The 15065-nt window shown below is 45.0% G+C and overlaps 1 protein-coding gene across 2 annotated transcripts; it reads right to left on the bottom strand.

The window, feature by feature from the left end:
• Positions 1–6539: 6539 nt before the first annotated feature.
• On the bottom strand, positions 6540–15065 carry SNU13 (small nuclear ribonucleoprotein 13). Of its 2 annotated transcripts, none has more exons than XM_072843758.1 (3): positions 14912–15065; positions 8600–8720; positions 6540–7758 (listed from the first exon to the last, which is right to left on the bottom strand). In XM_072843758.1, the coding sequence occupies exons 1-3, from the start codon at positions 14912–14914 to the stop codon at positions 7496–7498; spliced, it is 387 nt and encodes a 128-aa protein (XP_072699859.1). In that variant the 5' UTR covers positions 14915–15065; the 3' UTR covers positions 6540–7495. The 2 variants fall into 2 exon arrangements, with proteins under 2 accessions (XP_072699859.1, XP_072699858.1); XM_072843757.1 differs by lacking the exon at positions 14912–15065 and adding an exon at positions 10190–10663.

Genomic DNA, 15065 nt, shown 5'->3' with positions numbered 1-15065 from the left:
CAACGCCATCCATCTTCTATCCTCTCTGTACCTTTCCTGCTCTTTCTGTTGCTACTGCTTTTGAAGAATTATCCTGAGAGAAGGAAGGAAAACATCTGGAAGAGTTTTGCATCCACCAAGGATGGCTAGAGATTCAGAATTTGTAGGGTGTGTGTCTTTTAGGATGAGAATAAGCATCTCATGAGACATAGGAAGACTCAAATTATTCTTGTAAGATTTTCAGTTTTGGGGATCCCTGGGTGGCGCAGCGGTTTGACGCCTGCCTTTGGCCCAGGGCGTGATCCTGGAGACCCGGGATCGAATCCCACGTCGGGCTCCCGGTGCATGGAGCCTGCTTCTCCCTCTGCCTGTGTCTGCCTCTCTCTCACTGTGTGCCTATCAAAAAAAAAAAAAAAAAAAAAAAAGATTTTCAGTTTTGGATTCTTTGTACTCTGAGCATTACAAGGTTTTTTTTGTTTTGTTTTTACTTGGAAAGCAGATGCTATGTTCTTGTTTGACTTTCTTTCCTTCCCTGGGGGAGAGGGAAATTAATTCTCCACTTAGATGCTTTTGAGGCTACAGGAAGATAATGCAAAGTCATTTAATACAGTAAGTGCTCATTCTTGTTGAGAAATTAGACCATGCCTCTTAAATGCAGCATGCTTGGAAACCCTAGGCTCTAGAGGATATTACTAATACTACAAAGATAGATGCAAATCAGGCTAGTCACAAGTAGGAGAGTAAGAATGAGTACCACTTCTAGGCCTTTGTTTTAAACCCTGGATTTCCTGGCGAGTGAGTTCCAGGCTTTTCTATGCACTCCTGAGGGACTTTACCCAAGTCCAGGCTCCTTTTCCTGGGTTATCTTTATTTACAAAGTGATGAGAATGAAAGAGCTCAAGGTAGTGTGAATGATGTTAGAAAAATAACCATTAAAAAAAAAAAAGGGGGGATCCCTGGGTGGCGCAGCGGTTTAGCGCCTGCCTTTGGCCCAGGGCGCGATCCTGGAGACCCGGGATCGAATCCCACGTCAGGCTCCCGGTGCATGGAGCCTGCTTCTCCCTCTGCCTGTGTCTCTGCCTCTCTCTCTCTCTCTGTGTGTGTGACTATCATAAATAAAAAAAAAAAAAAAAAAAAAAAAAAAAAAAAAGGGATCCCTGGGTGGCACAGCGGTTTGGCGCCTGCCTTTGGCCCAGGGCGCAATCCTGGAGACCCGGGATCGAATCCCACATCGGGCTCCCAGTGCATGGAGCCTGCTTCTCCCTCTGCCTGTGTCTCTGCCTCTCTCTCTCTCTCTCTCTCTCTCTGTGTGACTATCATAAATAAATAAAAAAATTAAAAAAAAAACCATCTGAGGTCTGTGATACGTAGCAGTTGTACGATCTCTGTGATTTTTTTTTTTAATTTTTTTTTAATTTTTATTTATTTATGATAGTCACAGAGAGAGAGAGAGAGAGGCGCAGAGACACAGGCAGAGGGAGAAGCAGGCTCCATGCACCAGGAGCCCGATGTGGGATTCGATCCCGGGTCTCCATGATCGCGCCCTGGGCCAAAGGCAGGCGCCAAACCGCTGCGCCACCCAGGGATCCCCCGATCTCTGTGAATTAATGACACTTGTCTTCTCTGCTTGTTGATCCTCCAGGAGGGAAGAAATGTCCAAACGTAATTTGGTTGGGCTTTTGTAAACTCTTAAGTCAAATTTAGTAAATGTGCATCTTGAGCAATTTACCTAGCCTTTCAAGCCACAGTTTTCTCATATTTATAACAAGAGTGATAACGTGGAATAGTGAAAATGAGAAAATATGTAAAACGGTGCTGAGGAGGTAAGTAGTAGCTCTGAGCCGGTTAACCCCTCTGGCTGCAAACAGGTTTCAGTCTGCTGGGGGAGTGGCAGGGGGTGGCTTGGGAGGGGGCAGTGAACTGGCATATGCGTGCCGCCAGCAGGAAGGAGGGGGCGAGTCCTTGCTGAGCGGCCCCCTGGGCAGGTGGAGCAGCAGCTGGCTGCAGCTGGGGAGCACCAAGCAAACACATTTGCATATGGATGTATACCTCCAGACCAGATGCAGAGGAAACACCTGGTTATGTCTTGTTTTATTTTTTTATTTTTAAAAATTATTTATTTATTCATAAAGACAGAGAGAGGGAGAGAGGCAGAGACACAGGCAGAGGGAGAAGCAGGCACCATACAGAGAGCCTGACGTGGGACTCGATCCGGGGTCTCCAGGATCACGCCCTGGTATGTCTGGTTTTAAAGTCTTATTAAAATATTAGAAGAAGGGGCGCCTGGGTGGCTCAGTGGTTGAGCCTCTGCCTTTGGCTCAGGTCCTGGGATCAAGTCCCACATAGGGCTCCCTGTGTGGAGCCTGCTTCTCCCTCTGCCTATGTCTCTGCCTATTTCTGTGTCTCTCATGAATAAATAAAATCTTTATATATATATATATATATATATATATATATATATATATAAAAGCAAAAAAATAAAAAAAAAATAAAAAAAATAAAAATAAATTTAAAAAAAGGGGATCCCTGGGTGGCGCAGTGGTTTAGCGCCTGCCTTTGGCCCAGGGCGCGATCCTGGAGACCTGGGATTGAGTCCCACGTCGGGCTCCCAGTGCATGGAGCCTGCTTCTCCCTCTGCCTATGTCTCTGCCTCTCTCTCTCACTGTGTGCCTATCATAAATAAATTTAAAAAAAAAAAATTAAAAAAAAAAAAAAAAGAAAGCAAAGTAGGATGACCACGACCTCTGAGAGAGATTAATCATCCACTTCCTCTCCCTCATCTAGAAATTCCAACCTCAAATCCATATGGGGGAAAACACACACCTGCTATACTTAGCTGGATGACTATCCAGCCTTTCTGGGTTTGTGCCCGAACTGTCCCTGAATGTGTAATAATCCTTATTGTAACTGACTGCATCAGTATGAAGGTCAGTCCCACGTGGGATACACTTCTGGCCACTCGGAAACAGCTGGGAACATTTCCCTTTTGGGCCCTGCCAGCACCTCCAGTGTTGTCATGACCCTAGTTTTGACATGTCCATATTTATTGCTGTGTTGACCTGAGAGCCTCACGCCCTCGATGTCACCACCAATCCCCACAACCTTATTGTCTGTTGCTATGTAACAAATCAGCCCAAAACTGTTGGCTTAAAAACAACGAACGCTTATTGTCTCTCACAGTTTCTGTGTAGGGAGCTTGGGAGTGGATAAGCTGGCTTGAAGTCAGTCATGAAGTTGTATTCAAGATGTTGGCCAGGCCTGCAGTCATCTGAAAGCTTGACTGAGGCTGGAGGATCCACTTACAAGAAGGCTGATTAATTTTGTTTTTAATTTTCTCTATCTTGTTTTGACATTTGGGATGAGGGGTGCTTACAGGCCTGGGGAGAGACTGCCCCTCGCAGGGCTAGCTAGTTCCTGAACATAGTTAACCTACTTGCCAGCATGCCTCTCTCATGTGAGCCAAACAGCTTACCAACCTTGCTGCTGCCCTAAATCATCCCAAGGCCAGCAACACAGCAACTGGAAACCACTCATAGCCCAAAGCCCACTGGAATTGTTGACTGGCCACCTCTGCCCTGCCTTGCCTTTGCCACAGAAACCCCGATACCAGCTGTGCCCTAAACTTTCCCCTTGCTCTTGCTCTACCTCCTGGCCAAATCCTGGGTGCTTCCCCTGTGGCCCTGTGTGGTGATGCATGCCTCCTTCTCTTGGAAAATGTGAGTAGTAAATTCTTCCAATGGCATCAACCTCTCCTCTCCTTGAATTTATTACAGTCCTCTCTGTATATTAAGATCCTGTGAGTACAGATGAGACAGAGGCTCATTGCCATGGCTGGCAGTTAGCGCTAGCTGTTGGGTAGACACCTTCGGACCTCTTCACAGGTTGCCTAAAGGACTTCATAACACAGCTGTGACTTCCCTCATATCCAGTGATCCAAAGACATGAAGGTAGAAGATATAATGTCTTACGGAGCCTTGGAAGTCACACATCTTTGCGCCATGTTGGTCATGCAGTCTGGTTCCGAGTTGGTGAGGGCTGTGACTGCACAGGGCATGAATTCCAGGTCAGGTTCCCTGGGGGCCATCTTGGAGGCTGGCTGCTGTAGCACATCATGGAAAATACTGACTTGCTTTCTTTTTCTTCCTTCAGAAGAGAACAAGCAATACTACCCACCCACCCCTGGCTTCCTCCTATAAGCAGAAATGTCTGCCAAAGCCAGAGACACATGCCTGATTTTTCAACATGTAACTTAGCTGACATTGAGAGGGAAGTGGGGTGATACTAAGTGTCTAGAACAAGCTCCTCTTCCTTCCCTATCACAGTTTGGAAAATGCATTGTTCAGTACTTAACATACTACAAATGACCTTTAGCAAGATCATTATTGTTAAGTGTAAAAACATCCCCTAATCATGGGTCCTTTCAGCAAACTTTAGATTCTAAAACAGAAGTTCTGGGCAGCCCGGGTGGCTCAGCGGTTTAGTGTCACCTTCGGCCCAGGGAGTGATCCTGGAGACCCAGGATCGAGTCCCACATCGGCACCCTGCATGGAGCCTGCTTCTCCCTCTGTGTCTCTGCTTCTCTCTCTCTCTCATGAATAAATAAATAAAATCTTAAAAAAATAAAACAAGTTCTTAACCAGTGTTTGAGATCAGAGGACCCTTTCAAACCCGATGAAAGCTATTGGATTCTCTCCAGAATGTTTATATGCAAAATTCGGTAACCACCTTCATAAATGGCTAGTTGGAAATTACTAAATGTCCCTCTTGCCTACATGTTTCTAGGCTTTAGGAATTACTCATTCCACACTTCTGCAGCATCTGTTAGGGCACTGCCACAGGTGCTAGGGCATCACATAAATTCCTGCTCTCTAATGAGGGCAATAATTGGAAAATCACCTCTGATATTAGTTAAGGACAAGTTAAAAATCAAGCGTCACAGCACTAGGGGAAAGAGGCGAGATGAGGTGGTTTGTACCTCAGGCCCTATAGAGGGATGCTTGAATTAAGACGAACATGAAGAGAAAGCCACCAGAGCAATAAAGGAACACCAGATACCAGAAGAAAGTAGGTTCACAATGTCCGAGAAACCAAATGTGAAACACTGAGCCAAGTCAGGACATAGTGGAAAGGCAGAAGGCCACTAGGAGTAGGGGCAAAAGGCAAGGGCCAGTTTTTTCAGAGGATGATAGATGGACACCCAGCTCTTCGAATGCTCAGTGTACCTGTGGCAACTGGACTAACACTCCAGAGTAAACTGGGCCTTAGGGATGAAGATCCCAGGAGTCCCTGCCCCAACCCACTCCTTAGGGCTCTAGTGGAGATGGCCATTTCCAACAAGGTGGAGGTCGGAATTCTTGATCTTTGTGCACCTCCCAAATTATTTGTCTTTTAAAAGTATTATTATAGGGACACCTGGGGGGCTCAGTGTTTGAGCGTCTGCCTTTGCCTCAGGTCGTGATCCTGGGGTCCTGAGATCGAGTCCCACATGGGGCTCTGTGCATGGAGCCTGCTTTTCCCTCTGCCTGGGTCTCTGCCTCTCTCATGAATAAACAAAATCTTAAAAAAAAGTATGATTATAAATGTACATACACAACAAAAGACAATAAGCATCTCAAACTCTACCACCCACAAATATAAGTGATTTTCTGTTTTCTCTCTGTGTGACTATCATAAATAAATAAAAATTAAAAAAAAAAAATACCCCAAGCGGGAGAGAGAGAGAGGCAGAGACATAGGCAGAGGGAGAAGCAGGCTCCATGCACCGGGAGCCCGACATGGGATTCGATCCCGGGTCTCCAGGATCGCGCCCTGGGCCAAAGGCAGGCGCTAAACCACTGCGCCACCCAGGGATCCCCCCGCTTGGGGTATTTATAAACACTGGCATGACCTGGGACAATGACTAGCCCAGGAGGCACAGAACAGGCCTTAGCAAGACAGGGTGGTTTCCTGCATATGCTCCCAAGCTGGCAAAAGGACTAAGTAAAATCCTCACTCATCTGCCTATTATGGTATCCAGTTCTCCTTACTTCACAAGAAAACCTCCCTTGCTGAGGTACAAGTATCTCGCAGTGCTTACCCTAACAGAAGAGGCAGGTGAGGTGGCAGTGGCTTCAGTCATCACTTCCCCTCACCCCCAACTCTCTAGCACATGCCAAAGGCTATTGGGAGCCCTAGTTCTGTAAGTTCTCAACTAGGGGTGACTTCACCACCAGGAACATCTGGCAATGTCAGGGGTAAGAGATTGCTACCAACATCTAATGGGTAAAGGCCAGAGAGGCTGCTAAACATTCTACAGCGTGCGGGGCAGCCCCCTATGGTAAAGGATTATCCAGCCCAAAACCACATCTGTAGTGCTATGGCTGAGGAACCCTTTGTAGCACGAGAGCATCTAAATGATCGTGTCTGTATAAGACACTCTGAGCAACTAGAAATCACCTGAGGTAATGGCTTTTCCACACCTGGGTAAAAAGATTGAGAAGCTACAGCCATTCTAATAATGCTAAGCAATTCTTCATTCAGTTTTTAGCTGGATATGTATCAAGAATCACATTTTCTTTAAATTGGAATATGAATATATTTCTTTATTAGAATGCTCACAAGAACGACACACTAGCACTGTCCTTCTGATATGATAAAGAATACATACATCTGACCCACATTCTGGCAGGAAACAGGCATAAGGGCTCTCAGAGCTGGTACCAAGTGTCCATTGAAGACAACTCCATTCACCAGAGAGGATGTTTCCTTGATTCCAATGTCTCTGCTGTAGCTTCCAGTCAGGGTTCTGTGACTTGCTCAGACTTCATTCCAGCGTCAGTGGACCCTCTTTTTTTTCGTAGCCACTTCTCAACTCCTTACATCAGCTGCCCCATGTCTAACTCACCCAGGCAGCCTCTGGAATTTTGCAGCACATCTCTTTGGTATGCTGCTGCCCTGCCACCCTCAGGGGCATGGTTGGGATTTGGGGGAAAGGGGAACATCACATTACCAAAGCAAACAGCAGGAGCATATTGGCAAATGACACTTGGACACACATCTAACAACCTCAAAGAATACATGCTTTCTCCCCTAATGATCCATAATCCCCTAGAGACCAAACACATATGGAATGATTCTGTACTCCAGGCACAAAGGATACAAAGTGAATGGTGTTTACATCCACCATGTCCTACATGCAACAGGAAGTGAGCTCAAACCAGATCTCTAACGAGGCTCTTCCCTGCATCTGAATGGTGTCACCACTCTGTTTCTGCCTGTTCTCAGCATTAGTTCATTTTCCAAAAGGGAGGACAGGATGGTAGAGAGAGAATAGAATGGGAGACAGAGGTGGGGTGGGGGATTAATATACAGAGAACCACCTGTAAAACAAAAATAATACAAAAATGCAAAACCCGGATTTAGTACTAGAATATAACAAGAGAAGGTAGCTGGAGAAACTACATGTGAACAGACGATATGATACACAACCCCACGGGGAGGACTGGACTCAGTGAGGAGTGGGACAGAGGCCAGTGGTTTACACTAAGAGCCTTTCAATGGACTGCTGAATGGACTGGATCTGCTGCTTCAGCTGCGAGCCTTCTTTGATGGTGACAGAACAGGCAATGACAGGCCTGGACACCCCACAGGCCCGCCCGAGGGCCTGCTTGGAGCGCACAAACACGTAGGGCACGTTCTTATCTTCACACAGCAGCGGAAGGTGCAGGATGATTTCCAGAGGCTCAGCGTCTGCAGCCATCACGATGAACTCAGAGATGCCTCTGTTGAGGGTTTTGGTGGCTGAGGAGAGAAGCACAGGAAGCCAGTAAGTGATGGGGCGGTTTGGGCATGGAAGCTACAACAAAGCAATTTCCAAGGGAAAGAAACACAGGTGCAAGAAAACTGGGCAAAACTCCTCAGATACAAGCATTTTCTGTGTCCTACAGTGGCCTTGGGAAGTGACAACGGATTCAATCGTCAGCCCTCCTCCATGCCTTTCTCAAACCCTACATCAAACCCACCAGTTCCGTCAAAACACATCCTGAAACAGACCACTTCTTTCCTCTCCTCTGCTACCACTTGTCCAAGTCACCACTACCTCTTGCCCAATCGACAGGAACAGCTTTCACACATGCTCTGCCAGCACGAAGCTCTGCAGTAGAGCACTTCTCAAACTCTGTGATCATGGAAGGATCAGGGTTCGACCCACCCCAATTTGTCATGAGCAACACTTCTGGAAAGCTCACATCCTACCCAACTCACCAAGGAAAATCAGCACCCCACAGCACTGCTGAAACACTTACTCCTGACTGCTCACCTCTGTGGCCCAGTGCTAGTCCACTGACCACATTCATGTTAACACTGGAGTAAGGACGACAGCACAGACTCTGCAGCCACAGTGCCCAAGTTCAAATCCTGACTCTTATTCTCATTAGAAGGTAAATGCTGCAAAGTGTTATCAACTGGTGGATCTAAACTAATTCTTAGTCCATTAACCTGTTAGCATCTGCTGCCAAAATGCTGCTTCTACATCCTTCCACAGGTTCCAATCCAGAGTATCCAGCCCGCTTTCCAAATGGGAAGTTGAAGCCAGAGACCGTGCCTTTATCACTCTACCTGACGCACTCTCCGGCTGCCTTACCTTCGTTGGCTCCTTTCCGAAGCTGCTTGTAGTTACATGACTGCTGAACAAGGTCCAGTAGTTTCTTGGTGAGGTGGGCATCTGCAAGGGGGTAGGCCTTTGGATTTACATCAGCCTCAGTCTGTGAGGTGGGAAGTGGGGCAGGGGTGGGAGAGTCATTAAAGCATCAGTCAAACTGAACCCAAACATGTTTCAGATCAGTCACTTCAATCAAATAACTAATTAATTAATTAATTAAAACACTTCAATTAACAACTGAGACAGAGACAATGATCAGCTTAAACATTTTTTAGCAATTACCTAGTTCAGTGATGGACACTAAAGCTTATATACTTTTATTTGCCTCTCCTTTGCTTGGTAATATTATAGCAAATGGATTATAAGTAAGCTCTCATGGCTTGGTATCCACTTGAGTCATACAGATTTGCTCAATCAAAATTAAGGTATAATTTTTAGAAATGTAGCACATTTTCTCTCTCTATTCCCCATTCAATATTCAAATCTTCCACTCTCCTCAGTAAGAATCCTGGTTTCCAAACTTCATTTTCTCATTTATCTGACCCGAAAATACATACAAAATGGCTGGTACAAACAAAATGGTTGGTACCTCTACCAACAGGCTCACCAAGGTCAACATTTTTTTGTTCTTAGAATATATCTAAGGCCATCTAGTCAGAGTATTATATTCAAGTTATTAAAGTCAATTTCCCCCCTGTGGTTATCAATTTGATATACAATTAAGGTTCCTTTGTATTCAGCTTGCTTAAAAAGACTAAGATTTTACTTTTCAAATATATAAAACACCTACATGTTTCCAAAGTCAAAGCTATGTTAGTCAACTAAGTATTCTGAAAACTGGTAAACAGTAAAACATTTGTCCCGCCTTTCCTACACAGATGTATCACTAGGTAACAAAGAGATGACAACTTTCTCTTGCATCATTATTCCATCTAATGGAATGATTCAATCAAATCTCACCATCCCAGCAGCCCACATTAATTAATTAATCCAGACATCAGCTACCAATATCACAAGATGCCATGTGATCCTCACCCCTCTTTAAGAACAAAACATCTATGTTCAAGTAGTCTTGGGGGGAAAACAAAAGGATAGAAATCTGATCAAGCCTTTGATTCTAATATTAGATATTTAATGTTACGGGGAATTATTAAATTTGGGGGTATTATAATGGCATTGCAGTTGCTAAAAACCCTAAATTTCACAGATACTTTAATACCTATAAATAAAATGCTACATCACTGGCTTTGCTTCAAAATCACCCATGTACGGAATGAACTGGATAGGCGCTGCTTATACCACCACCCTTCCTCCTCATCCCGACCTCTCGAGTTCAACCATTTCCATTAATTTCTCATTTGTTTTCCCTATGATTCTTTTTATAAATAAACTTGTTTGTCTATAAAATTCGGGCGCACCCCACGTTCTCATCGTGAGCACTGAGCGGTCCGCTGCGGCGGCCCGATGTAACCCTGGTTTTGGAGGCTGGACCTCGCGGCGCGCGGCACGCGGCACGCGGCACCGCAGTCCTAGGCGGAGACCCGAGGGTGACGGCCTGGTGGGAACACTCACCATCACGCCTGCCTCGGTGGTCTCCTGCCCGGTACCGCAAGGACACAGAAATGACCCACCGGCAGGGAAGCAGGAAGTGACCCGGGGTGACGTCAGCGGAAATGACATCAAGAGAGACTGCACCAAAACGCCTGGTCCTTAAAACACTGCGGCGGTCCCAGTGAGGGCTAGAGTTCCCCCAAGTGGGGAAAAGGTCTCTTCATTATTGGTCCGCTGTTCTCCATACATTCTAGAATCAACTTCTCAGGGACCACAAAAATCGGCTGGGATAATCTGATTTGTAGATTGATATAATCTCAATTCCAGTAAAAGACCTTTAGGGGGCGCCCAGGTGGCTCAGCGGTTTAGCACCGCCTTCTGCCCAGGGAGTGATCCTGGGGTCCTTGGATGGAGTCCCATGTCGGGCTCCCTGCATGGAGCCTGCTTCTCCCTCTGCCTCTCTCTCTCTCATGAATAATTTAAAAAAAAAAAAAAAAAAAAAAAAAAAAAAAAAAAAAGACCCTCAGGATGCAGAATCTGTCAATCACTGAAATATATATACGTAGCTTAGACTTTCAATACGGCTTTACAATTTTTCCAAAAGGCTTAATATCTTTCAGATTTGCTCCTAGATGGGATCCCTGGGTGGCGCAGCGGTTTGGCGCCTGCCTTTGGCCCAGGGCGCGATCCTGAAGACCCGGGATCGAATCCCCACATTGGGCTCCCGGTGCATGGAGCCTGCTTCTCCCTCTGCCTATGTCTCTGCCTCTTTCTCTCTGTGTGACTATCATAAATAAATAAGAAAATTAAAAAAAAAAAAAAAAAAAGATTTGCTCCTAGATTTCAGGTTAAGAAAATTCAGTATTTCCTACTGTATTAAGAACTTCTTCTTTGTTAAACAAATTGGTGTGGAATTTTATCAGATTTTTTTTGTGCTGACTCAGATGAAAAAAACTTTTTTCCTTTAATTTTTCTGATGTTAAACCACTTTTGCATTCCTGAGATAAAAATCAACTTAAATAGGTTTTATTTTTATATCTATTAGCAAATGGACATAAGGTTTTTTGTGTGTGTAGGGGGGATGTTAAAAATGTTCTAAATTCCATAGCAGTGATTGCAAAACTGTAAATATATGAAAAACCACTGAACTATATATACTTCAAACAGGTGATGAACTTTTTATAGTACATAAGTGATCTCAAAGGTATTTTCAAAACCAGATATGTTTTTTTTCATGAAAAAACTTTCTTTGCTCTTCAGTTTTATTTCTACTTAAATTGATTTTGATACTTTTTTTTCAGGCATTTTAACATTTTATAGAAACTGTTCATCTCAGTTTCTATATTTATAGTGATCAAACTTCGTAATACCCTTAATATCTGCAGATTATGCCTCCATGTTTGTTACTCCTATTTATACCTCTTCTGCTTATTTTCTTGATTAATCTCACTGGAGGGGACTTCACAAAGAAAATCTTCTGTCTACCCTACAACAGTTGCATCTATTTGCTATTTCATTAATTTCTGCTTTTGTTTGGTGTTTTGTCCTTTTATTCTTTTCCTTTTTATAGTTCCTTTCCCTCCAACATAAGCATTTTAAGGTCCAGGTAATACTTTATAGCTGTATCCTATGTACTCTGGAGTATGGTACTCTCATTATTGATTAGTTCTGTTTTCAGATTTACAACATAATTTTTTTTCTTTAAGATTTTATTTACTTATTCATGATAGACACACACAGAGAGAGGCAGAGACACAGACAGAGGGAGAAGCAGGCTCCGTGCCATGAGCCTGACGTGGGACTCGATTGTGCCCTGGGCCAAAGGCAGGTGCTAAACCATTGCGCCACCCAGGAATCCCAGATTTCCAACATAATTTTATTCACTAGATTCACTATGACCACCAGGTCAAGTTTATTGATGGTAGTGTTCAAATCCTCTATTTCCAAACTGATGTTCGGGCTTCATTGTCTACCATTTATATATTTAAATGCTATATAATTGCATATTTGTCTATTTCTTCTTGTAATTATGTCACTTTTATTTTATTCATGCCTTATTTTTTTAGCACTGTTTATCTTCATGGATGCCGTTCACCTTAAAACCTATTTTTTTGATGTTTAGAGAGGCTACACACCTTTTAACTTGGTGTACATTTACCATTCTTCTTAATGTCTTAACTGGAGCACTTTCCATATTTATAAAGTACTGATATGTTAGATTCGAATCCTTCTTTTGTGCCCTCTGTTTGTTTAAAGATTCTATTTATTCATGAGAGACACAGAGAGGCAGAGACCTAGGCAGAAGGAGAACAGGCAGGCTCCATGCAGGAACCAGATGTGGGACTTCATCTCAGACACTGGGATCAAGTCCTGAGCCAAAGGCAGACGCTCAACCACTGAGCCACCTGGGCGTTCCTATGCCTTCTATTTGTTCCAACTGATGTTTCTTTTTCTTTCTTTACTTCCTTTGGGTTTATTATTTTTTCATTCTACTATCCCCTTTACCAGCTTGGGGTTATAAGTCTTTATTCTTTTGGTGGCCACCAGAGAGATTTCAAGACATGTCCTTGACTTATCAAAATCTTATGTACATCAACAATAAAGGACCTAACAACACTTTATTTCCAATCACTCCTAAAAATATGCTTTTGGGGGATCCCTGGGTGGCGCAGCGGTTTGGCGCCTGCCTTTGGCCCAGGGCGCGATCCTGGAGACCCGGGATTGAATCCCACGTCGGGCTCCCGGTGCATGGAGCCTGCTTCTCCCTCTGCCTGTGTCTCTGCCTCTCTCTCTCTCTGTAACTATCATAAATAAATAAAAAAAAATTAAAAAAAAAATGCTTTTGGTCAGGTATTTCCAATGCAGTTCCAACAACCCATCTCTGGAATTTAGGATTCTCAACTCTCAACAAAATATCAAAAAGGGAAGACTTCAGGAGCCGGAAAAGTTATCAGAGGCCTCACCTTATGTTTTAATTACAATCAATAATAAAAGGTCTGCTCATGAATAGTAACTGAAATTTGCTTAGTGCATATTTATCCACCTTTAATTTTTTCAAGGGTTATTTAAATGAGTGAATGAATGAAATCATATTCCTAGCTAATTTTTTTTTAAAGATTTTATTTATTTATTTATGAGAGACACACAGAGAGAGAGAAAGAGAGGCAGACACATAGGCAGTGGGAGAAGCAGGCTCCATGCAGGGACCCCGATGCAGGACTCGATCTCGGTCTCCAGGATCATGCCCTGGGCCGAAGGCAGCGCTAAATCGCTGAGCCACCCAGGGATCCCACTAGCTAATTTTCATCCCTAGCTTGATCTATTTGGTCTCCCTGTACACCAGAAAGCTAAAAAAACAAACAAACAAACAAACAAACAAAACAAAAAAACACCCCACAAGGTTTTGATTTAACAATAAATACTGTGTGCTCATTAACACCATACCAAGTATTAGGTGTTTAACATGCATTATCTCATTTAATCAAAACAAAAATTTTAAAAATTATTAGAGGGAGAGAGAGAGAGAGAGAGAGAGAGAGCGAGCTCACGCAGGGGGAGGGGCAGGTAGAGAAAGAACGAGAATCCCAAGCGGACACCACCCTGAGCGTGGAGCCAGATGCCATGCCCAACCCAGGGCCCTGAGATCATACCCAAGAGAAAAATTAAGAGTCGGATGCTCAAACCACTGAGCAACCCAAGCACCCCTGTATTATCTCATTTAATTCAACTCTCACAACATCCTCATGCATCTTATCCCCACTTTAACAGTTGAGAGAAATTTAAGTTCAACTTGAGACCACCTTCCTCCAAAACTTTTCGTGGAATTGTGTAAGATGAGCTGGTTTAGAAGCTTCAAGTTCTAGGCTCAGCCATATACTAGCTTCAAAATAGGAAGGAAATCCTTCTTCCGCTGGAAGGATTAAACCTCACTATGTTAAGTGGAAGCTCTTTGCAAACTCTTCCTTCTTACCAAGTACTAAACAAAACTAGGTACCAAGCTCCAGGAGTTGATTAAAGGCTGGAAACCACCGACAGCTTAGAGAAGTTGCACGTGGTGCTACCGATTTCCAGGACCTCTGATTTCTCAGACCACCGCCTCGCAGAAGCCTTTCGTCAACCCTAGGCCGGGGTCTGGAGTCACTCCACATTTCCCACAGCCCACAAACGCCAAAGGCTCCTTTAAGTCCCTGGCACGTGTAACTCGCGGCGGGCACTACAGGCGCAGACCCACGGAGATCCAAATCTCCCTCTCCCAAACATCAACAAAAGGGGGAAGTTAGGGTAGGGGAGATTGACTGAACCCAGGGTTCCACACCATCCTCTAGCGATCTCCCCCCCCCCAAAAAAAATAAAAGAAGATGGAACCAAGTTTTCTCATCCAACTTTCTCCTCTCTCCCACGTGGGTTGGTCTCCTTCTCCCATGCTAGGCCAGGACTCCTCCACCCCACCCCCTGACACTTTCGGCCATGTGCACAGAGTGCCGTAAAGTACCCCCGACCACGGCAGTTGGGGCCCTAAGGCTTCCCAAGTTAGAACCTCGAGCGGGGCTCCTGGGGTGCCGCGGCTGCCCGAGCTCTCACTCGGGGCGCGGCAGCTGGGAGTTCTCGGCCGCCGGAGGTCTAACCCCAGGGGGCGGGGGGCATAGACAGCGTACGTTCCGTTCTAAGCCCCGGCAGGCTAGTGCATGGCCTGAACCCGGAGGCTCCCGCTTCCCAGCCCCGGCGCCAGGCGCAGGGACTCACCATCTCTGCGATTCCGCGGTCCCGCCACCCTTCAGGGAGCGCCGGCGACGTCAGAACGGGAGCGCGCGCGCCGCTGCCGGGAAGTCGCGCCGGACGAGTGGAAATGGCCGCGTGCGGCAGGAAGCGGAAGTAACGTCACGAGAAGCGGGCGGAT

This window comes from Canis lupus, chromosome 11 (assembly GCF_048164855.1).
Source record: "Canis lupus baileyi chromosome 11, mCanLup2.hap1, whole genome shotgun sequence".
Lineage (NCBI taxonomy): Eukaryota > Metazoa > Chordata > Mammalia > Carnivora > Canidae > Canis > Canis lupus.
The sequence above is the reverse complement of the archived record's forward strand: the minus strand, read 5'-3'. Positions and strand labels throughout refer to the sequence as shown.